The 23,713-nt window shown below is 49.5% G+C and overlaps 1 protein-coding gene across 2 annotated transcripts in view; it reads left to right on the top strand.

Moving 5' to 3' along the window:
* adam12b (ADAM metallopeptidase domain 12b) overlaps positions 1-21,756 on the top strand; it is a 63,187-nt gene extending 41,431 nt beyond the window's left edge. Inside the window, exons 12-23 of one of the 2 annotated variants that reach the window (XM_076141790.1) lie at positions 5,394-5,571; positions 8,214-8,303; positions 8,849-9,044; positions 9,204-9,312; positions 9,737-9,935; positions 11,107-11,184; positions 13,471-13,579; positions 13,755-13,893; positions 14,797-14,905; positions 16,865-17,128; positions 21,161-21,336; positions 21,624-21,756. In XM_076141790.1, coding sequence (XP_075997905.1) covers positions 5,394-5,571; positions 8,214-8,303; positions 8,849-9,044; positions 9,204-9,312; positions 9,737-9,935; positions 11,107-11,184; positions 13,471-13,579; positions 13,755-13,893; positions 14,797-14,905; positions 16,865-17,128; positions 21,161-21,336; positions 21,624-21,675 — 1,699 coding nt within the window. In that variant the 3' untranslated portion in view covers positions 21,676-21,756. Of the gene's footprint in view, positions 1-5,393; positions 5,572-8,213; positions 8,304-8,848; positions 9,045-9,203; positions 9,313-9,736; positions 9,936-11,106; positions 11,185-13,470; positions 13,583-13,754; positions 13,894-14,796; positions 14,906-16,864; positions 17,129-21,160; positions 21,337-21,623 lie in introns of both variants that reach the window. The other variant, XM_076141789.1, reaches the window with a different exon arrangement.
* The last annotated feature ends 1,957 nt before the right edge of the window (positions 21,757-23,713 follow it).

Below are 23,713 nucleotides of genomic sequence, written 5' to 3'. Positions count from 1 at the left end.
GTGTGTGTGTGTGTGTGTGTGTGTGTGTGTGTGTGTGTTGTGACATGTGTAGGTGCTCGTGTCACACTCAGATGCAAACATAGAAGGATGAATGTTTGCTTCTGGAGTTATCAATACTTGAGCAGCATGTTGATCCTTGTTTTGGAGCACCTGCAGTTTGATTCCATGGACACACACACACACACACACGCGCGCGCGTGTTTGAATCCCAGTTAAATAGCTTCCTTGCTTCCCGGCTGTAATTACACAGGAGGAGAGGCTGATTGGGTTGTTTTGGTGGGCAGATGATTGCTGCTTCCTCACCTGTCGGCCAGAACAAACCAGAATAAAGGACATTTGCATATTTCACAGCCGGAAACAAATGTTTTGGTCAAAATATTGCAAAATGATACGTCTGAATATCACTATCACAGTTTGAACAAGGTGGAAGGAAACAGTTTGTGCTTATAAACACACTTTTTAAAGGAAACACCTGAAAGGAAGCAGTTAGGTTCTGTTTGATAAGAAGCAGAATAAATGGATGAATGTTGCTTTAATGTTGATAATCAAGCATTAACAGATCAACTTTAGGCTCCAGACAAAGCAGCAGAGAGGAAACTTCTCCCACCTCTAACTCAGAGTTTGTAACCAGCAACATTTCCCAAAGTTTCTCCACCAGCTTGGAGACTTTAACAATTACAGAACTCATTCATTTGGAGCTTGACGTCGTCTGTTATCTCACCAATTACATTTCCTGAACTGTCAGCCTCAATTGCCGGTTGCCAGCTGACAAAACCAATCATCCCAGAACTCATGTCTGCCATCGTACATCTGTGTTCTTCTTCTTTTAAATATTTAGTGTTTCCCTTTGGCTCTCCGTCCAGATTCCATTAGAATGTGTAACGCGGCGTTGCAGAGCGGCGGAGCTTGTTTGGTTACGTGTCTGAGATACACTCGGCTCAGACTCGCTAATGGAAGGGAGGACAGGCTGCATCTAAATGATGTGATTATCAGTGACGCTGCCAGCTGCAATCAGGGCGTGAGGAGGGAGAGAGAGCGGCCCAGAGAGAGGGAGAGAGAGCAGGTAGAGAGAGGGAGAGAGAGCGGCCCAGAGAGAGGGAGAGAGAGAGCGGCCCAGAGAGAGGGAGAGAGTGGGCAGAGAGAGCGGCCCCAGAGAGAGGGAGAGAGTGGTGCAGAGAGAGGGGACGAGAGCGGCCCAGAGAGAGGGAGAGAGAGCGGCCCAGAGAGAGAGAGAGTGAGCGGGCAGAGAGAGGGAGAGAGCGGGCAGAGAGAGGGAGAGAGAACGGCCCCAGAGAGAGGGAGAGAGAGTGGTGCAGAGAGAGGGAGAGAGAGCGGTGCAGAGAGAGGGAGCGAGAGCAGCCCAGAGAGAGGGAGAGAGAGGGAGAGAGAGGGAGAGAGCGGGCAGAGAGAGCGGCCCCAGAGAGAGGGAGAGAGAGCAGCCCAGAGAGAGGGAGAGAGAGGGAGAGAGAGGGAGAGAGCGGGCAGAGAGAGCGGCCCCAGAGAGAGGGAGAGAGTGGTGCAGAGAGAGGGAGCGAGAGCGGTGCAGAGAGAGGGGGCGAGAGCGGCCCAGAGAGAGGGAGAGAGAGGGAGAGAGAGCGGCCCAGAGAGAGAGAGAGTGAGCGGGCAGAGAGAGGGAGAGAGCGGGCAGAGAGAGGGAGAGAGAACGGCCCCAGAGAGAGGGAGAGAGAGTGGCGCAGAGAGAGGGAGAGAGAGCGGTGCAGAGAGAGGGAGCGAGAGCAGCCCAGAGAGAGGGAGAGAGCGGTCCCAGAGAGAGGGAGAGAGCGGTCCCAGAGAGAGGGAGAGAGCGGGCAGAGAGAGGGAGAGAGAGCGGCCCCAGAGAGAGGGAGAGAGAGCGGTGCAGAGAGAGGGAGCGAGAGCAGCCCAGAGAGAGGGAGAGAGAGGGAGAGAGAGCGGCCCAGAGAGAGGGAGAGAGAGCGGCCCAGAGAGAGAGAGAGTGAGCGGGCAGAGAGGTGCTTTGTTCCCGCAGAGATGGCGGCACAGGGAAGCTTGTGTTTGTCTTTTATCTCCCTCGATGTGAAGAAGCAGCAGCCAGAGAGAAAGTGGAGGAAGAGCACAATGTGGGAGATGTGTGAATCCAGGCGGATACACATCTGAGCTGAGGAGACGACTGTAGGTGGGGATGAAGGGTGGAGGTCTGAGGGACGAAGCTGCTGATTGTTACTCCTGCTGGTCTGAGGCGATTGGCCAGGCAGGATCATTACCCGGCTGATTTGAGCTCTAAATCCGCCTCCTGTTTTGGTTTTGTGGAGTGTTTTGCTGCGTCATGGTCACAGACGGTTGCCAGGCAGCGTTAGTGTCACAGCCTCACATTCACCCGAAAGGTCAGACCTGTCTCTCCTGCTTAGTGTGGAGTGAAGGCGGCAGCGTTGGTTTCAGTCAGTCAGCGGGCCTGTGAACAGAAGAGTGTGTGACACATACGACCCATACCTCCACCAGGTCTCCGCCTCCCTCCACCTCTGACCCGCTGTTGCCATGCTGGTTGATCAAACTTACAGGAGTCATCTGCACCTCACATGTGGCTTTAGATCCAGGAAGCAGCGAGGATTTAAACAAACCTCCCCCGATGGATGAGCAGAGCGTGGGAGCTGAGATGAGTGGATGGAAACCCGGCTCTCCACTCAGACAGAACTAAAAACCCAGCTCCCACCTTTCCCCACATATTCCTCCCCATGTGGAGCTCAAACTCCCAAAGCTCTCGTGTTCCTCCTCCCTGCTTGGAACGCCACTGTGGAGGGAGGGAGGGAGGGAGGAAGGAAGGGAGTGAACGAGCCAGGGAGGGAGGGAGGGAGGCATGGAGGGAGGGAGGGAGTCCGGGCAAGATCAATCCAGAAAGTTCCGAGCTAAAACAGCGACTCCATCTCTCTCTCTGTAGGACAGCGAGGCATCCTGGTGCTAATAAGTGTGTGATATTTACACTCTGGGCTGTCAGAGAGAGACGAGCTGATGCATATTCTTAATTAGTTCCACCTGAACAAACACACACACGCCCACGCAGTGATGTCATCGCACACTGACAGCTTCTCCTGTCCGTCCTGGACCTGCTGCATCTCTCTCCTCTCCACATAAACACATCTCCTCCTCCTGATACTCACAGAGCTCAAGCAGATCCTGAACACACAGGAGGAGGTTCAGGTCTTGATCGGGTCCATGTGTGTGATCATCCTCAGCATCTGGTCGGCAGCAGAAGAGTCTTAGCGGTGAACCCATCCCCTGCTTCGCACCTGTTGCTCAATCGGAGGGATTCTGAGCGACCGGCCAACAATCCTGCAAACGAGTCACACACTTCTGCCCTTTAAGACTCAGCCCCACACGAGCCCAGGCCACAGTGGGACTCAGTTAAACTTAGATTATTTAAAAGATTTCTTGGCACGGCCTGTGGCTCCTAATAGCAGCCGGGACGACCAACCTGTAAAATATTGAAGCGCCTAAATGGCAAAGAGCATTGTTGCCTGGTGGAGAGGAGCCAGTTGGCCTTGGGAGCCTCACATTTATTTCCTCCGTGTTTTTGTAATCCGTCAACCTGTTTTATACATCTGACATTTATTCATATTGCATATCTCTTATTTGACGTCATGGGAGAGATGTGGAGTTCAGTGAGTTGATAGAGAGATAGAGAGAGAGAGAGAGAGAGAGCGTGCCCCCCCCAGTGGTTAGGTTAACCCTCCATCGCCGTCTGTGTTTCCTGTAGACCAGCTGACAGTCTGCAGAAGGGCCTCGCCCCTCAGGAGAGACCCTCTGCTCCTCTTCTTCCTCTCTCCAGCTTCTGTTGCTTCGCCTGCACCCACAGACCTGAACTAAGTTTGTGTTCTGGAGACTGAAACCCATTTTACACTCGATTTGACTGACCGTTGACGCAGAACCAGATTCTCCTCCGCAAGAAACTGGATCCCGACTTCACCCTGACAGCCAGCAGCCTCCTCTGCCTCTCCTCATGTACGCTCTATCTCCTCCTCCACACGCTCTCTGTTATCAGTGGCCGGCTGCAGCCTTCACCAGGGGCTCGGCCTTTTCGGTACCACAGCTTGATCTCCGCAGTCCGTCTGTGTTTGAGGCCCAGTTTGATCCCTGAACACAACACAGCAAAGCTCTGTGACGGCGTGCGGCGGTAAACAGAAGATTAAGGGCACAGACGAGGGCGCGTAAGAGTGGTCAGCGATGTAGAGCGGCGGCTGATGCTCCCAGAGACGGACGCAGCGGTTTGGGCCCTGAGGTGAGCTGCTCACTTCGTCTCCTTCCCTCTGAACGCTTCCTCCATTATCTCCTCTCCCCTGAGGAGTTCACTAACAGCGGTGAAATATCCGTGCAGCGACGGCGGCCAAATCCCCCTCAGGCCGCGGCAGAGCATCACACGCCCCGCCGCACGCCCCCTCTCTCCCCCCTCGGCCCGGTGCCAAGCCCCACAAACATGTTCTGTGTAATGTGGAATTTGCACAAATCCGGCCTGTAAGCTGTGAGCTCCGCAGACAGACAGACAGGCAGACAGACAGACAGACCCGACGTCCTCTGTGGCTGCATCAGGAGGAGCGTGACATGTTTCTGCCTGGGGTCAAGCTTCTCCAGCATCTCCTGCCAAACCCTTCTCTCTCTCTCTCTCTTTGCCGTGGTTGTTTAGTTTTTTTGTTATTTACTTGTTTTGCCAAACCTCGCTGCCAGCCGTAGCTCGCTGCCACCCATCCTCCATTTGAAGCCACGGCGACCACGTGAGCCGTAAGATACCCGGTTTGTCGTCAGGTGTGTGAGTGGCATGTGTGTGTGTGTGTGTGTGTGTGAGTGACGCTGAGAGGAGAGGAGGTCACGTCCTGGCTTTCCTCGCAATTTCCGTAGAATTTTCTCAGCCTGTGAACGACTTCCTAGCCCTGTCCAAGCCTGATCTCTCTCTCTCTCTCTCTCTCTCTCTCTTCCCCTCTCTCTCCCTCTCTCTCTCTCTCTCCTTCCCCCTCTCTCCCCCTCTTTATTTCTGGTCCACGGGCTCATGGACTCACTCGAGCGGCAGAAGAACCCCCGCCGGGCTTCACAGCTGCTATTGGCACGTTTGACAGTTTCATCTTTGGATTCATAAAATTTCTCATTTCTCACCACCAAATCCAATTTCCTCACCTCACTAAAATACAGAGCAGTCAGCACTTCAGGTGAGCGGCGCGGGCGGAGGCGGATTAATCCGGCAGAAGTGATGCGGTGTCAGACCTGTTATGTTAGCGCGGCTTCACTTTACAGACGCCGGCTTGTTTCTGGAGATTCAGCAACATTTCAGCACTTCTCCCTCCGTGTGGCCCGAGCCTATGAATCTGTCTCCTATAACGTGACTTCACTCAGCATCTCATCTTCATCTGCTTTGATCTCATCGTCCTCTTCCTCTTCCTCTTCCTCCGCAGATACCCGTTCCCCACCGTGTTCAGCACGTGCAGTAAGAAGGACCTGGCAGCCAGTCTGGAGAAAGGCGTGGGCATGTGCCTGTACAACATGCCCGAGGTCAAGGTGCTCTACGGGGGACAGAAGTGCGGCAACGGCTACGTGGAGGAGGGGGAGGAGTGTGACTGCGGCGAGCTGGAGGTGAGGCCCACGGCAAAACAATGACACCTTGGATTCGAGGCCCGGTTCTGTGTTTGTGTGTTTAAAAGTTTCAGTAGATGTTTCAGAATCCTTCGTGCACAAACCCACTTTCTTTGTTGATTTCAAACTTTGTTGACTCCGCCTCCCTCGCTCCCTTCGACCTGTCACGATCAGAAAGTGGCCGTAATGACCGCTGACCCGCCTAACCCTGAATCCAGCACACAGATAATCATCTTCCTGTATAAATAGACTCTAAGCTGTCCAGAACCAAATGACGATCTCAGCAACTCGGAGCCGTAATCGCAAACAGCTTGTTGGCCGACGATGCCGAGAAAACCGAGTCGTCCTCCAATGAATCACGCTGAAAAACTGGCACATGGCTGAAGTGAAGTGCCAGACTGAACCCCCCAACAAACTCCAGTCCAGCTCTCTCTTGACATTGGCCTTGTTATTGTGGTATGAAAAGCGTCGGATCCTGCTGTGAAAAAGCCCTAAAAGTGTTGCAAACCACCTGGGACCCCTGAGCGAGGGCTTTATTTACACCGCTCCCCCTCTCCTCTCCTCCCCGTCCCTCACACGTGCGGCGCAGCGCCCTGACAGGCTGCCTCGGTGATGTCATTTCCTTCCCGAAGGCCCATTAATCAAACCCGCCGTCCAAATTTGTGACAAACCAAACAAACAAAAAGTGTAATCGGGGCACGGCTGTGAAGAAGCTGTGCTAGCCCGAGCCGGAGCTGAGAGCCGGGCGCTTTCTCACACTGACGCACGCCATCCGTCGCCGCAGGGGGAAGCGAGGTGAGAGTCACGTCAGGGGAACGGGTCCCACTCACAGCAGAGACTCAAACACAGAGGATGCGTCGCTCAGAAACCCTGACACACCATGAGTTTGAGCCCGTTTTGATTGACAAGTCAGCGGTGTGGAAAATCTAAATCCTTCTCCCGAAGCCAAAACCTTGATGGAATGGAACACTGAAGAGAAGATGGAGCAGGGATCCAATCACAGGGCTGTTTACAGGCTGGAAGGACGGATTGTTTCTCTCCATTTCTACCCGTGAACGCTTGTCGATGCCAAGCAGCCCAACCCCGTCATTAAACATCCTTTCATGCCTCTCCTGCTCTTTCTGGTGGTTACAGAGTTTACAAAAGCACATAAGTATGATTGCAAAACCTTTCAACAAGTGTGTTTTTATCTCTGAGTGTCCTTCTGACCTTCCTGAAGTTTCCTCAGCTCCCCTCCAGCGCCGCATCAATTCTGCTCGCTCTCTTTTTCACATCAGGTCTCCAGAGAGCCACTCAAGTAAATACCTGACGTACAGATCAATACCCAGCTCTGAGAGTGGAAAGTTTGAGTGTAACATTGAAAACTAAAAAGGTGTTTTTAAGAAAACCACCACAGAGCGATATTTTCCTCTTCCTCCTCTTCCTCCTCCTTCTATCTATCCATCTATCGACCTCGCTGGAACTCAAATCTCAATCCTCAGCCGTTCCTCTCGTCTCCTATCGGCACTTTTACCGATCCGGTAACTTCCACCGCACTATGACCTCACTCCTGCACCTCCATGGCAACAGCCTCGGTCAGCTTCTACGCTTGGCGACAGGATCTCGGTTTATGGCTTGTTTTCCCTGGCCGTGCCGTTTCCTCTCCACGAGGATCCTGTCAGGAGCTCCAGTCTGATGGGCTGATTGGTCTTTAATGCGCTGTAACTATCGTCTCCATCATTTAGAAGCAATTACAGCGTTTGACTGCAACTTTGTGTATCGCTAAGTAGAAGCAACTGTAGCTGCCCTGCCAGTTTCCCCTCTATGACCTTCATGATGTCACCGTGTTTTGGTCCGCAGGCCTCGCTGCACAGAGAGGGAAGCAACAGAAACCAAAAAAAAGTCCCTCCTCTCTAAACAATAGGGTGATGTCATCGCCACGAAGCAAACAGCCCGAGTCGTAAAAAAGCGCACATCAAGCAGAAATTACACGTCTGGCGATCCAGATGCCGTCGCTCCTCTGCCATGGAGACATCTTGTCATTAAGTTCAGACCCGCTCCAGCTAAACGTCCATGCTGAGAGATAAATAATAGTGGGAGAACAAAATGGATGTGTCCTGGCGTCTGAGGGAACATAAACGTCTCAACACCTCAGACGCCATGGCCCTCCTCCTCCTCTCCTCCTCTCTTCCTCTCATCCTATACTTACGCTCCTCTACATGTCCCTGTTTCCTGCCAGCAGCCGGTTGAGCTCCTCTTTGTGCTTTCACATCCCACTGGTGCTCCCGTCCCCGTCCACCGCACCCTGACAGCCAAACGCCTCCTCCACATCCACATCCACACACACACTCACATGACGAGAGCTCCACAGCTGATTTCTGCCCCGTGACTCCTACTCTCTTGACCTCACGCAACTCCAAAATCCAGAACATATGAGCCTGCACCCTGGGGAGCACGCATCTGAGCTCAAGCTGGTGGGTTAGGATGGCGGGCGCTCAGAGGTCGCGGGGCCACGGTGGCTCGGGTGGGAACGGCCCCGGACAGGAAGTGAGCTCTCCTTATCCGGGAAGCTCGATCTTCCAGGGAACAACGAGAGAGAGAGCGAGAGAGAGAGAGAGAGAGAGAGTTGCACATGTTGTTACCTTTCTGCTTTGTGTTTGCAGGAGTGTATGAACCCGTGCTGCAACGCAACCACGTGCACACTGAAGGGCGACGCTGTGTGCGCCCATGGACAGTGCTGTGAAGACTGCAAGGTGAGAAGACGAAGAAGAAGGAGAAGAAGAAGTATTCCTGTCTTTGTTTACTGCTTTTTTTTTAATCCCAGATCACACACACATGCACACATACATTCACACACACACTCACACACACACACACACACACACACACACTCACACTCTCTTTGTCTCTGCCTGCCTTTCTCTCTCTAATTCCCCCTCCACCTTCCTTCATTCTCCAAACCAAAGAATTTTTAGAAAATCTGATTTTCCCGGCGCTCCTCTCTGGAGAACTTCATGCAAAGTTTGACTCTGCAGAGATGCAAGACGATCGTTTCAAACTCAAACACGAGAACCAAACGTCCCAACACACACACACACACACGTCGTCTCAGCACAGCCCTGGGTTTTCAGGGAAATGAAGCCTTTGTTGCCTCTTAGACAGAAACTTGAGATGAGACAGTGTGAGAGAAATCAGTCCTGCTAAAGCCAGAGAATGATGTCATCGGGGTTGTTGATTGTGTTTCTCTGTGTGTTTCTGTGTGTGTGTGTGTGTGTGTGTGTGTCCCTCTCAATTCCAGTTGAAGCTGGCCGGCACGCTGTGTCGAGAGTCGGGTAACTCCTGTGACTTGCCTGAGTTCTGCACCGGTGCGAACCCTCACTGCCCCGCCAACGTCTACCTGCACGACGGCCACGCCTGCCACAGCGTGGAAGGTTACTGCTACAACGGCATCTGCCAGACGCACGAGCAGCAGTGCATCACGCTGTGGGGAGCCGGTGAGAGCTCGGCGCCTTACAGGAGAGAAGGGCTTTGCTTTCATAAAGGGCTTCTCTTAACTCTTTATTCCGCGGATGTTTGCGTTTTGTATTGTTTGACTCTCCTTGTTTGTCTTCATCAGCCCTCCTCCTCCTCCCTTTGTGTCTTTGTGTGCACAGGAGCCAAGCCCGCCCCTGGGATCTGCTTCGAGAGAGTCAACTCCGCCGGGGATCCTTATGGGAATTGCGGGAAGGATTCCAAAGGCTCGTTTGCCAAGTGCGACGCCAGGTAAGGCTGTGCAGCTGCAGCAGCAGTGAGGCGGCGGCGGCGGCGGAGACACGGAGACACGGAGACGTTAGCGAGCAGAACACAGCTGATTGGCCTAAGTGCTGTCATTAGCATCATCATGGCATTGTGGAATCTGACATGTGATCTCTAAATGAAGGCTTGCTGTGGAGGCAGATAGCGGCTCATTATGCTGTAAACGGCTTCAGAGAGTGATGTCATGCTGTTCTTCTTTGTTGGTTTACTGAAGATTGTTGCCCTGTGGCTGAATTCTCTAATCAAGCTCTTTTGTTAATTGATGTAACTCCATGATCAGAATATTAAAGCGTCTCAGATCTCTCTCCTCTCCTCTATAATCACTTATTCTTGTCAGGCTCTTGTGTTTTACGGCGTTGTGTGTGTGTGTGTGTGTTTGTCGTGTTCGCAGGGATGCAAAGTGTGGTAAGATCCAGTGCCAGGGCGGAGCCAACAGGCCGGTGATCGGTACAAACGCCGTCTCCATCGAAACCAACATCCCTCTGCAGGAGGGGGGCCGTATCCTGTGCCGGGGGACGCACGTCTACCTGGGCGACGACATGCCGGACCCCGGGCTGGTTCTGGCCGGTACCAAGTGCGGCGAGGGCATGGTGAGGGCACGGCGTGGGGTTTAATGTGGCGCTGGTTTAATGTGTTTGTGTTTCCATCTTCACTCTATCCAGAGAGTGTATGGCCATGTTGCCTTCTCTCTCCTTGTAGCTGAGCGTTTCTATTCTGCCCCTGAAGGCCTCACGTATGTTGGACCCACCACAGTAGATTGCGGTACCAAAGTGTGTGGTCTCGATGTCTCAAAGACAACCCCAGCTCTTTACTCACCTCCTGAGATTTGATCTAAAAGCCCCCTTTTGTTCATTGGCCTCCTTTCTGCTGGCTGTAATCTCCGCAGAGTGTGTGAAGGAGCTCCACACCTTCATACATGAGCCAAGTGTGCGCCGCTGGAAGTTTGGTTCTCCTGGCAACAGTGACGTGTCACAGGCCTCTCTCTCCTCACACATGGGTTATTTTCTGTGAGTTTCCACGCCAGTCGCATCGTTAGTCTGGCAGCATATGGACTCGGCTGGCAACGTGAGGAGGACGAGGGAGCTCAGCGCTGCTCTGCTTAATGCTGCTTAAAACTACAGCTGCTCTTCAACACTCACAGTATGTTCTGGACTGTTCTGGAAAAGACCAGAGAGAGAGAGAGAGCGAGAGAGATTTACATCAGAAGATCAGCAAAATCTATAAGATTGTTTCAAGAAATTTCATCCTGAAGCTTTAATGGACGTGCCTCCAAACAGTAGTGTGTGTGTATGGAGTGTGTACAGTGTGTGTGTCTCTGTCTCTGTCTGTCTGTGTGTGTGTGTATGTGTGTGTGTGTCTGTCTGTCTGTCTGTCTGTCTGTCTGTCTGTCTGTCTGTCTGTCTGTCTGTCTGTGTGTGTGTGTGTGTGTGTGTGTGTGTGTGTGTGTGTGTGTGTGTGTGTGTGTGTGTCTCTCTGTGTGTGTCTGTCTCTGTCTGTGTGTGTGTCTGTTTGTGTGTGTGTGTGTCTGTCTGTGTGTACCTGTGTGTGTGTGTGTGTGTGTGTGTGTCTGTCTGTCTGTCTGTCTGTCTGTCTGTCTGTCTGTCTGTCTGTCTGTCTGTGTGTGTGTGTGTGTGTGTGTGTGTGTGTGTGTGTGTGTGAACTCATTGCTCAATTGAATAATGTGTCGATAGACTGATCAGAATTCCACATTTCAGTGTTTCACCTTGAGGCTTTATCTCCCTGACGCTTTCTTTCTTGCAGGTGTGTCTGAACCGCCAGTGCCAGAACGTCAGCGTGTTCGGCGTGCACCAGTGCTCGGGGAAGTGTCACGGACGTGGGGTGAGTGCAGAGAGTGTGTTTCATGTTAAACCGTGCGCCGCAGCTTCACTTCGCCTCTCTCTGACTCCGTGTTCATCTGCTGAGTCACTGTCTGACCTTTTCCTGCTGATGAGCATGAACACGCCCTCGCCGCCCTGTGATCACACCGAGCAGCAGACATTCCTGTATCTTGTTGCGGTTGTACATTATTTACATCCCGGCCTGTGAGTTATGGCAGCTGTTGTTACTCTGCGTAGTCAATCTCCATTGCCCCACTAAGGTTAAATCAATCTTATTTAACGGCGTCGTTTATGTCCTACTTAAACTGTTGTCCATCATCTTTGGGCTGTGCGGCGTTGGGCGATGTGGCGGTGGCGCTGGAGGAGGAGGAGGAGGAGGAGAGCTCAGCGACTGCAGTGCTGTTACAGCGTTAAGTCGCCGCTCCTGCCAACAAACGCTCACCTTTGTCTTTACATCATCAATAATTCAACCCTGGGAGCTTTTATGTTTTATTTACTTGGTTGTTTACCTGTTGGCTGTAACTGTAACACTCGCCCTGGGCTACATTTGCCTCTGATCTCCACTGCTTTTTAAAGGCGGCGTGCGGTAAAGAATAGAAGTCAACTCAGCGATCCTGAAATGACTTTTTATCTTGAACTTTTTATCTTATCTTCTTGTAATTGATCAAACTTCCACATCGATTGGCTCCTCTACTGTATACTTTATATCACAACTTTACATTCTGGGAGGAGAATTATTATTTATTCTTTTCATTATTGGGATTTAAATGAAACGAGTGCATTTGAGACGGATTGAATCTGAATGTAAGAACTTTGTTTGGCTCTCAGTCAGAGTGAGAGGAAGTGAATCTTCTGGATAGATAAATCCTCTACACATCATATCTACACTAATGCCTCATTAAGGCTCCTGGAATTAATTCTATGTTTACAAATGTGCTTGGTGGCAGAGAGGAGATGATCTGTAATGCATAATTCCATCCCAGCGTTCCTCTGTGCTGCAGCAGGATGTGACAGGATGAAGAGCTTCACATTAAACATGAACATCAGCTCATGTGTACGGAATCTTAACTCTGCATTTAGTGGGAAAAGATGGATTATGTCCTCCAGGCAGAATTAACATATATTTGTTAATGATGGAAGTAGTTTGGTCATTAAGGTTGCAGAGTTTGTGTAGCACGTGAACCTCACACACATCTCCCTCACACACCTTAAGCTCCTTCACTCTGAAAGGTAGAAGCGCTGCATTCCTAAGTCCCACTCCCCTCTGGGTCCCTAAATGCCTCTTGACTCAGTGACTCAGGGTCTGTCTGCTTGTAAGCCTGTGCTGAGTGTGAATCCCCACCCTCACACACACACACACACTCACTCACACACACACACATCCCTCTGCTCCTCCCTGCTCCCTCCTTCCCATCCCTGCTCCAACTGGCAGCTGGACTGCATTACCACACGAGGGAATCCTCCTGGATCAGGCTCCTGCTCTGGAAACCTGAGGCTTTAAGGGATGGACTCTCCCATGCACATGTTTGATCCATCATTACCAACAATATACACACACACACACACACATACACGCTCTTATACACTCGCTCTTTCCTTCCCTACTCCATGTAACTCACTTAGTCTCACTCAGGAGCACCTCAGGGCCGATGTCATCATCTCTTATCCAATATGGAGCCTACACACATACGCACGCATTACATTGTTGGTTTCCATTGTGTGTGATGAAACGCAGCTGCACATTTGTGAAAGGGGACGTGTGTTTCTTTGTTAATTGCCCCTCATTACCTCCACCAAAGGTTACGTTCTCCATCTGTCTGTGTGTTTATCAATGATCCAGAGCAGAACTCAATTCAGTTTTGGCAGCGTTCGGCCCGATGGCGGCTCTGTTATTACCTCACTCACACTCGGGCCAACGCATTTGGAACAAGAAATCACAGAACCAAAGTTTGGTCCGATCAGTGTCGCTTTAACAACAACATTTAAATTTTGTCAAGGTCCAGTCAATAACAAGTTAATTCCATGATTGACAGACATAAGTTGAGGACTGTTTGGCCTTGGCAGAGGTATGCCCAGGGATGATTTTATACATATTCAGTAGCTCTGATTAAAATTCCCCAAACAAGTGCGTCGTCACTCAGTAGGAATGAAATGAAAGTTGTTGACGCTGGTGGGAAAGACGAGAGCAATTATAAAGCAGGATCTGTGTGCGGTTGGTTGGTTTGTTCCTGCTGCTAATGAATGTCAGCTGTTAAATGCAGAGTGTGTGTGTGTGTTGCGTTTGCAGGTGTGCAACAACAAGAAGAACTGCCACTGCGAGGCTCACTGGGCGCCCCCGGTGTGCGAGCGAGCCGGCTTCGGAGGCAGCATGGACAGCGGCCCCATGAGACTGGCAGGTGGTACGGACACTTTGCTTCCTGCCTTCATTCATGTAGACGTATGAAAGACACAAAATGGCTCCGTGGTGTCGCTGTAACGGCCTCTGCCTGTGTGTCCTGTTGTCGTCGTCGTTCTGTGCCGTAGATGTGCGTGTGTGCGTATTAATGTGTGTGTTGTCGTATGTGGCATCAGCTGACAGCGTGGTCATCACCGTGGCCAGCCTGGTCACCCTGCTCAGCCTGCTGGTGCTCGTCACCGTCGTCTGTGTGAAGAGGAAGACTCTGCTGCACATCCTCTTCACCAAGAAGAAGAGCACGCTGGAAAAACTCAGGTGATGTTTACATTTGACTCCAGATAGGACTTTTTTTTGTTTGTTTCTAGTATTTCCAATTGCATTTATTCCCCAAATTTGCATGATTTCATTCCCAAATTTTACTTATTTCGCTCCAATTTTATAAAACAAGAATAACAGCAGGAAAAAGGAAGGAAACGCCAGTAAGAATCAGTGTGTTAGTGAGCTGCTCATGTTTATACTGCGTCCTCTGGAGTCAAATCAACTTCAGCAAAGCAAACATTTCCGCTCCACTCTTCAGGAGAGACGGTATAGATTCTGTTGATACAAACTGAGAGAGCACTTGAGGGTAAACACTCTTTGATACCAGAGTACACTTTACTGCTAATACGTGTTTATTTGGACTCTCCTAGAAAGATCCTTGATTTGAATCTACTTGTCAGCCAGGCTCTTTCAAAAACATGCAGCTTACGTGAGAAGGAAACAAATGAGTCACAACCTGTAGGTGGAAGTCTCTGAAGACAGTATGACCTTTATATGGAGATAGATAGATAGATAGATAGATAGGTAGGTAGGTAGGTAGATAGATAGATAGATAGATAGATAGATAGATAGATAGATAGGTAGGTAGGTAGGTAGGTAGGTAGGTAGGTAGATAGATAGATAGATAGATAGATAGATAGGTAGAGAGGTAGTTAGGTAGGTAGGTAGGTAGATAGATAGATAGATAGATAGGTAGAGAGGTAGTTAGGTAGGTAGGTAGGTAGATAGATAGATAGATAGATAGATAGATAGATAGATAGATAGATAGGTAGTTAGGTAGGTAGATAGATAGATAGATAGATAGATAGATAGATAGATAGATAGATAGATTGATAGTCCATCAGTGACTCTACAGTCTTGTCAAATGAATGCTTGATCTTCTGGTCTATCCTCTCGTAGATCTGTGGAGACGACTCGACCATCCAGCCCCTCCAGGACTCAGTCCGTGTACAGAGCCACGCCGCAACGCAAAGCTCCACCCAAACCTCCTGGATCCAGCGTTTACAAGGTGTCTGATGCCTTTAAGAATCTCTCTCACTGCATCTGTCAAGCCAGAGCCAAAGGAGGATGTCTGTGTGTGTGTGTGTGTCTGGGTGTATAGGCGCATGTGTGGGTGAAGGCTCCTTTGATTTGATTTCCATGTTGATAATGCTGTGGGAGCCCTGCAGTCTGGGCTCTAACCTGAACCCTGCAGGCTCGGCTCACGATTGTCACGCTAATCAGCTTCTATTTATGCCATAGTTGTTGACAGATGCGGATGAGGGCTAGCTGGGAAATTGATTCACCTTCAGTGTATCTGAGAAATAATAATGAAAGTGCTGTTGTTGGCAGGTGGCAGAGAAACTTTAATTGAGAGATGAGTCATTGACTGTGACCGTTTAATGAATAGAGACAGAATGGGAATATTGGCGTTTGTGTCCCTGTAATCTCTGTTCTGTAACAAAGAGGCTTCTTCTTATGAGGAGGGAGGGAGGGAGGGAGGGAGGGAGGGAGGGAGGGGAGCTGATTGATCCAGACGCAGGAAGAGAGGAGACTTTGATTTGTTTGTTTGGAGCGATGATCACTGAGAGCAGCTATCAATGATGTGTACATGCATGACAACCTGTGTGTGTGTGTGTGTGTCTGTGTGTCTGTATCTGTGCTGTGTGTGTGTGTGTGTGTGTTGTGTGTGTGTGTGTGTGTGTGTCTGTGTGTGTGTGTGCGTGTGTGTGTGTGCATAGATCATAACTACTGTCAGAGCCTTTGATTTGTATGTAAACATGATACAGATGAATCTAATTTGGTGTCACACACACACACACACACAGGATTTATTCATGAGGATCCAGAGCTGCATAAAGACGCAGCAACAGAGCAACAACAGAGCAACAACATTAGAGTGTTCTACATCACGCTAACATGAATTCATATCCAGTAAGGTTGACTGAGCTGTGATGTAGCTGTGATGTAGCCGCGCTCACAGAGGCGATGTGAGTGGAGGCACTGATGCACCTAGCTTACTCCTCATTAGCTCCCTGCTCTCCGGCCCTGTGTCTCTTTGAAACAGCCTGCCTGTTCTAATCATGCTGATCGCCCCGGCAACTGGCGTGTGTGTGCGTGCGTGTGTGTGTGTTTGTTGTCCAGCAGCCAAATCCTACCCGGCCATCTGAGGTGTTGTGTGTGTGTGTGCTGTGGCCCAGAGGGGGAGCAGCTGGTCAGAACATGTGGTCAGACTCTGGCTTTTACAGTTTTTAAACGTCATATCTAATAAAGCTGTTTTTGCGTTTTATGGCCGGATCTGATGTTTCGCTATTTCATATTAACGACGGCTTTACGGCCGAGGTAAAAGTTATACTTTTTATGCTCGCCCGACACCTTTAAAATCTCATTTTAAGCCTTTAGAGAGGGCCAAGAGATAACAGAGCTGTAGAGCTGCTGCCATGACAGATAAGACTGAGACTGAAAACCAAACTCACTCTCTCTCTCTCACTCACTCTCTCTCCCTCTCTATCTCTCTCACTCACTCTCTCTCCCCTCCCTCTCTCTCTCTCCCTCTCTCTCTCTCTCTCCCCTCTTACTCTCTCTCCCCCTCTCCCTCACCCTCTCTTTCTCTCCCCCCTCTCTCTCTCCCTCCCTCCCTCTCTCTCCCTCCCTCTCTCTCTCCCCTCTCTCTCTTTCTCTCCCTCACCCTCTCTCTCTCCCTTCCTCTCCTCCCCTCCCCTCTCTCTCTCTCTCTCTCTCTCTCCCTCTCTCTCTTTCTATCTCTCTCGTTCTCTCTCTCTCCCTCTTTCTCTCTCTCTCTCTCTGTCTCTCTCCCTCTCTCCCTCCCTCTCTCTCTCGCTCCCCTCTCTCTCTCTCTCTACCTCTCTCTCACCCACCCCTCTCTCTCTCTCCCTCTCTCTCTCCCTCCCTCTCCCCCCGTCTCTCCTCTCTCTCTTCCTCCCTCTCTCTCTCTCTCTCTCTCTCTCTCTCTCTCTCTCTCTCCCAGGCGTCTCTCCTGAGCACGGAGCCTCTGCTGCCTTCCCACAGCTTCCACTCCCACAGTTTGCGCCGGCTGCCCGTCTACCAGCCGCTCCACATCAGCCCGCCCCTGCCTGCGTCCCTGATCGTGGCCCAGTCCGCCCTGCCCCTCCCCCTGCCCCCCCTCCCGCCTCACCACAGGGTCCTGCCCACCCACGCATCCCGGTCGCCGCCCAGGGTGCCGCCTTTCCACAGCCTGCCCCGCCAACACCCGGCCTACAGGATGGATCAGGTTTGTGTGGGAAAATTACAGAAATGAAGGGAAATTAACCTCCAGTGTTTGGATATTAAACAAATCAATGTTCCTTTGCTTCCTAAATGACTTCATATCATCATGTTGCAGCTGTGAGTCACCATACAGATTTCCATATTTCTTGTTTTGCTTCAGAAGTCTATTAAACCTTTTCGCCTCACTTTAATGAACAGGGCAAGAGGCTTAAACTTTAATTGCTGTACTAAGTATCGGCAACCGCAACCCGCTGCCTCCCTGCGCCGCTCTACGCTCACTTGCCTGCGTATCGACAGCAAAATTCAATCCGTCTCGTTCGCCTGCCGACCCAACTCCTGAGTAAGTGGCGGGTTTACGCTGAGGCGGCAGTATCGGATGCGGCCCCTGCGCAGTAAATCCATCTGTTTGCCGGTGTAGTCGCTCCAAATCCAGATCCATTTGTGTAATCGGCCACAGCAGGGTGCATTGGAAGAGACGGGTACAAAAAGAGAATAAGCTTTTATTCCTGGAAGTGGAGCCCCGAGGTGTCTGCGTCAAATATGTCAGCGTGTTAAGACTTTCAGCGTGAGCCAACAAACGCTGCACTTAAGCTGAACGGATGTTTGCTTTATAAATGAGTCGCACGCCGGCTTGCCAAAACAGTAAAACCCGGCTCCCGGCTATTATCTACTTGCTGATTTTCTTGTAATGAAACAGAAGTGAATGATTACGGGAAAGAACACGCGGGTCAGACGCAAGAGACGACTCGGGGCCACATACAGGAAACCAGGCCAGGAATAGAGAGGATATTGGACTTGAGCTTATTGGAGTGACCAACACATCCGCCGTCTCTCTCTCTCTCTCTCTCTCTCTCTCTCTCTCTCTCTCTCTCTCTCTCTCTCTCTCTCTGTGCCATTATTTGTTATTCTAAAGGAGACATATTGTTCTATACTGTTTGTTTCAGTGTGACAGAGTGAGTAAGGAGTTTGTGTGGAGCATTAAGTTGCTAATCGCCAATAGAAAAGCATCCAGAGGTCCCAGAACCCAGAGGTGCTGAAGTGCCTGTAACATAATGATGTCATTGGGTAGCTTCTGCGACTTAGACACGCCCACAATGCCAGCAAGTGTTTGGCAGGCTTGTCTCGAGATGATAAGAGAGAAACAAAATCGAGAGACACAAGCTAAATCAGCCTGGTTTTGCTCATTGTGCACACCGGTGCTGCAGCGAGGAAGAGGAAGAAGAAGATTTGATTTTACAGATTTGATTACAAAGAGGTTAAGAACTGAGACTCTTAATAGTGAATAAGTGTAGGAGGGACATCTGCTGTGGAGCGGATGAGTGAGTGATGTCACCTCGCTCGGATGAACCGGAGCAGCAGACGGCAGCGCTGCTCTGCTGATGGGTGAAAACCGTGCGTCTCCACAATGTCAGCTGCCGGGTAACTTAGAAGAATGGCTTTGTTTTTGGCAAGACGTGGGCGCATTTGTCAGTTTATCTGGCGGGCCGGTTGAAGGCTTCCTGTAGGCCCGCCGCTCGTAGATCTTCCTCAAGCCAGCGAAGACGAGGCCCGATCCCTCATGTTGAATTAAGACGCGAACGCCGCGGCGAATAGTTCGAGCATGAGGCTCCTCGGCCGTCGGACACAATCGACTGCACGCAGATCTTTTATTGCTCTCGCCATTCCCAGAGTTAATTTTCTTCTTCATTTCCTCTCCGCGCCTCACGTTTTATTATTTCTGAAGAGGAAAGCTTATTATTTGCGGGAAACCCAAACGGTTTCATCCCAACCTGAACATGTAGAACCTTGTCAGAGGTGAGCGGAGTGTGTATTCAAGCTCACAGTGGGTTAGCTATAATTGTATGCTCATGGAATAAATTGTCTTCTCTGATGCTGGAATCCCCCGCTGAGTCCCATTTATTATCCCAAAGCTTCGCCGTCAGAACAGAACACTTTCCACATGAATCGGCGTAAAGCAAACCTGCTGTGCTGATTAAAGCTTCATAATACGTCTACATCTGATTTCCACATCGTTTTTAATCCAGCGAAAACAGCTTTGGGCCCAATGGAGAACGAGCTCTTACAATTAAAAGGTTGTGTAGCATCGGGGAACGCTGAGGGAACGCAAAGGGCTGTGGGTTCAAAGTATGGAGCAACAATTGGGTGATTGATGTGTGACTGTACTTCTCTTTGACACGCTGGGCTGTGTTACACTGGAAACAACAAGGGAAAGGAACAAAAACCATACAAGCCCTGTAAAAACGTACAAATCTGTGATATTTTTAAATGAAATTGAGTTTAATTTAGCCGTTTGTGTTCTTATCACTGCAGTCACATTCACCGCCACGGATGATTGAACTTCTACCTGACGTAAATCTCCTTTATGTGTCAATAATTGACACTTTGACTCCTCGTTATACGTCGGTGTGTATTCTCCGCAGTAACATCTGGATTGTAAACATGTGTTGTGCGTCTTTAGTGGAGGTTTGATGTGAGCGTCTTCCTCCGGAGGTACAAGCAGAGGAAGTCAGGCGTCATTTCATTTATAGTCACAAACGCATCAACGGCTCTTTTTTACGAACTCGCAGCAACGTTGTGCGATTAAACGCTTTATTACCTGCACGGGCTGTTGAAATTGATTAACTTTTTATTTAATGCTGTCAATTGGCAGACGCTTGTATTTACAGCGTGACAGGGATCCCCGAGAATTCATTTAGCCGTGAGATACGCTTGGAATAAGGCCCGATTTCAACTTATTACATTTCAATGACATCACCGCGTTCAAAGGCGGGCTGTAACCGACCGGCTCTGGTGTGATTACCGAGCTTTTCTGTGCACAATTATATGATTTTCTGTTTCCAGCTGTATGTCATCATTCCTACAGCTCACTCCAGCTCGCTGACATGCAGGGGGAACGGCACATGTATGATGTCATGACGCTTATTAGATGTTACAGAGCGTTAGAAGGGGGGAAAAGCACCTTCCAGTAGGTCCTGCTGAGGTGGAACCCTGCTGCCCTGCTGACCCTTTAGCTCCCAGAAACATTCACAGGTTTTAGATGTGTGATGTTGTGTGTGGATGTGACAGATGTGCTGGACTGGATCGTCTCAGACTTCCAGCTCTGTGGCTTTAATGTGTGACGTGAGAAACATTCTCCATGAGCATATTGTTCAAGGTTCCTCTCTGTGTGTGCGTGGGTGTGTGTGTGTGTGTGTGTGTGTGTGTGTGTGTGTGTGTGTGTGTGTGAGACGGCAGCAGCAGCAGCAGCAGATGTTTATCTCTGCCTCTCCATCCTCCTCACTGTAGATTAGTAACACATGATGGCTCCTCATTCTGATAACCTTTCACACTCGGGGGGATGCAGAGACCAGGATGGTGTTTGGGATTCATGTGGCGTCTGCTGGTGGGGAATCAAAGATGCTGATAACACAGCGCCCTCTAGTGGAACGGCTGCTTTGCTTCCAGATACACACATTTTAAAATGACTCAGGAAGTGGCTCACTATATTATTTAGTATTTAATAGGCTTGTCTATAAGCAGCCTTAGAGCAGCATTAGAACACAGATATACATGATAAATGTGATGTGCAAGAACATTACAATACAGGTTTGAGAGTGTATTGTGTATTGTTATCTCTTGGTAAACGTTTCATGGAGGCACAAAGCAACAATGAGCATGTAACAAATGAAGAGCACCTGTGTTTGTGTTATGTCATATATGTTATTCCTCCACATGTCGGTGTAATTTACCTTTACAAGATTCCATTTGGACGTCTCTGCCACAGAGGAGAAGTGGATCATGTACCGGTGGAAGAGACAGAGAGATTAAACGTTTCAATAAGAGCTGAGCTTAGCTGGGAGTTCACCCAGGCCATCAAATCATAAAGATGAAAGCTGTGCCATCCTGCCAGCTGTAACAAAGCTATTAGGCGGCAGGTGGAGATGTCCAACGAGTCCAATCTGTGCACGCCCACACAGTCCTGAAGAGCGCAGAGACAATGAAAAAGACTCACTCACCTAAAGCTTGTGTGTCTCATTCGGTTCTTGGCTTGTTGCAGGATTACGAGAAGCCCAGTCCGCCTCAGAAGCCCCTGCCTGCCGACCCGCTGGGGAGGAGCGCCCGGCCGGGTCAGAACCCCTCCTCAGCGGGGGTCCACATTCCCGGCACCGGACCCCTCCCTGTTCTGACTCCCACCGCGCCCAGGCCTCCGCCCACCATCCCTTTACCCAGCAGGTCAGCATGTGAAGCTCATCTGACAGTGGAAAAATGACAAGAAACACATTTTGTCACAATGCTGTAAATAGAAACACGTGGAAACAATTCCACTGCTTGATTAATCGTCTGATCATTGAACACAAACATCTGCCAAAACATTTAGTGTCTGCAGCTTCTCATGTGTGACAATCTGCTGCTTATCTGTGTATGAAAGACATGGAGTTGTTGTATTCTTGCCTTGACATGTTGAAGTTTTTGTTGAGTTTCCGGGTGAACTTGTGTATTGAGTGTTGTTCTTGTTTCAGACCCGTGCCCGTGTTGCCCTTCAGACCACCAAAGACCCGTAAGGACTGCTGATGTCTCCGTGTGGTGGTCTGGCAGCACTCCTGCCCACAGAGGAAGACATTACTGATTTGCACTATTTAATGAGACTCTGTGGGACATTTTGGACAGACGGACGCGTCGCAGAGTTTCAATCAAAAAGGGGGCGTGCACATCCCACCTCGGTGCTACGCCTTAGTGAGGTGCTGTGCTGTCCTCGCTCAGGTACCAATGAACTATTTAACTATTTAACTATTTAAGTTCAACACTATTACTTTGTGATTTTCCCCAGAGGAAGATTTTAAAGAAAGAAAAGAAAGTGGGTTTTTTTTCCATTATTTGATGATTTTTATACAATCCCTTGGTGGAAATGCTGAATTATGTGATGCTTTTTTATAATCAATGAAGTCGCTTGAATAATTGAAGTGCAAAAAAAAAATGTTTCATCTCGGTCCAAAATGAGGAAAAAGGGATTGGAGCACAAGGTGGTGACCCAAAGAGCAGTGTGAGCGGTGATGCTTGGTTCATCCTCACATCTCTATCACGCAAACAAGTTTAATGGACTAATACAGAACAGTGTGTACACACATTCACACGTCCTGATGTCCAGGTGGCCCGTATCCAACACTAATGGAGGTTCAGTTTCCAAGATGAAGGCAAACAACCCCAAATGTGAAGCAGATTTACAGTGAGGCATGCGTGATGCGTGTAAGCCTGCACCGACTCCTCGCCCTGCAGACTTCACGCCTCGCTCCTCTGACCTGAGCCTTCGTCCTGCAGTTCCGTGGACGCAGGACGGGTCGCTGCAAAGTTCGTCTCTACGTACACAGACGATTTTAAGACTCTCATGTTCTGATCTTACCCTTCGCCTCCTTCATTCCCTTATAAGTCCACTTTTGCAAACACACAGACACACACAGGCACGTTTTCACACCTCTCACACGGCGGTGACACACTGCTCGGGGCATGTGTGTTGGACGCTCTGCCTTATGGCAAACGGCGCAGAGGCTGAACAGACTCGAAAAAGGCCGATTTGGTTCCAGAGAATTACAGCAACACCAAATAATTCAACGTTGACTCTGGCGTTTGTATGTTCTAGCCTTTTAATTCACTTGATTGCTTGAGTGTGCGAGCCAGGGAGGATGACTTCAGCTCCTGAGAAGTTTCCAAGCCTCTCCCGGACAACGTCTAGCAAGATAGTTTGACCATATCTGTCTTGTTTTAATCCTACCTAACATTCCATTGTGATTTTGTACAGCTTAGGTATTTTTGTACATTATTCATCCTTTGGTTGCACTTTGTTTGAGGCACTTTCCTTCACGTTACAAGTTGTTGAGTTGCTGTTATCAGATTTTTGTTTCTGTCTGCGATCGTGTAGATTTGGGATAAACGCATTTTGTATTTGTAGCGTATCCAAACGCAGCCAGAATGATTGACAGCAGTTGCGTTGGTGTAAATACAGTATGAAGTGTGAACGTACTGCTTTGTTGACTTGTTTTGGATCTCCCCTGTACTTTGTTCACCAATGTCACAGGCTAACCGCTCCAGTGAAGATTTGTCGGTGTCGTGTCGATTTAGTCGTTCAATGTTGATGCCATTTGTGAATCGTAAATGTACAGCACTTATTTGCATACAACACATTTAAAAGTGATGAAGCATTATGTCAGTAGCCACATCGCTTTGGTTTTAGTTTTTATGAATAAGACTTGATTCCAGAGTGTGTATGAGGCTAACATGTATGGAGTCAAATCATGAGGTTTTTCAGAGCCAAATAAAGTTTTATTGTACAATTGTTGACAGTTGTTTCATTTATTTTATAAGTAAAAAAGTAAATAATTACACAATAAATACTTTAAACCCAACCATCACGGATTTGTTGGGTTTGTTGTTCCGCTGCCCCTCTACTTCACTCCCTAAACTGTGAACCAGCTTTGTATGGTTGTGCAACACTGCCACCTGTCGGACAGCGCCGGTCATTACAAGTATTGAAGCGGTTCCACGTCCTTGCGGGCCTCTGCAGGCTGCTCCGCTTTCGCAATTATGTGACTATTGAGGCGTTTTAAGGTTTATTTAG

The sequence above is a fragment of the Genypterus blacodes genome, unplaced genomic scaffold, assembly GCF_046128005.1.
Source record: "Genypterus blacodes isolate CSIRO-AG114 ecotype Tasmania unplaced genomic scaffold, CSIRO-AGI_Gbla_v1 ptg000020l_1, whole genome shotgun sequence".
NCBI classification, from domain to species: Eukaryota; Metazoa; Chordata; class Actinopteri; order Ophidiiformes; family Ophidiidae; genus Genypterus; species Genypterus blacodes.
The sequence above is the reverse complement of the archived record's forward strand: the minus strand, read 5'-3'. Positions and strand labels throughout refer to the sequence as shown.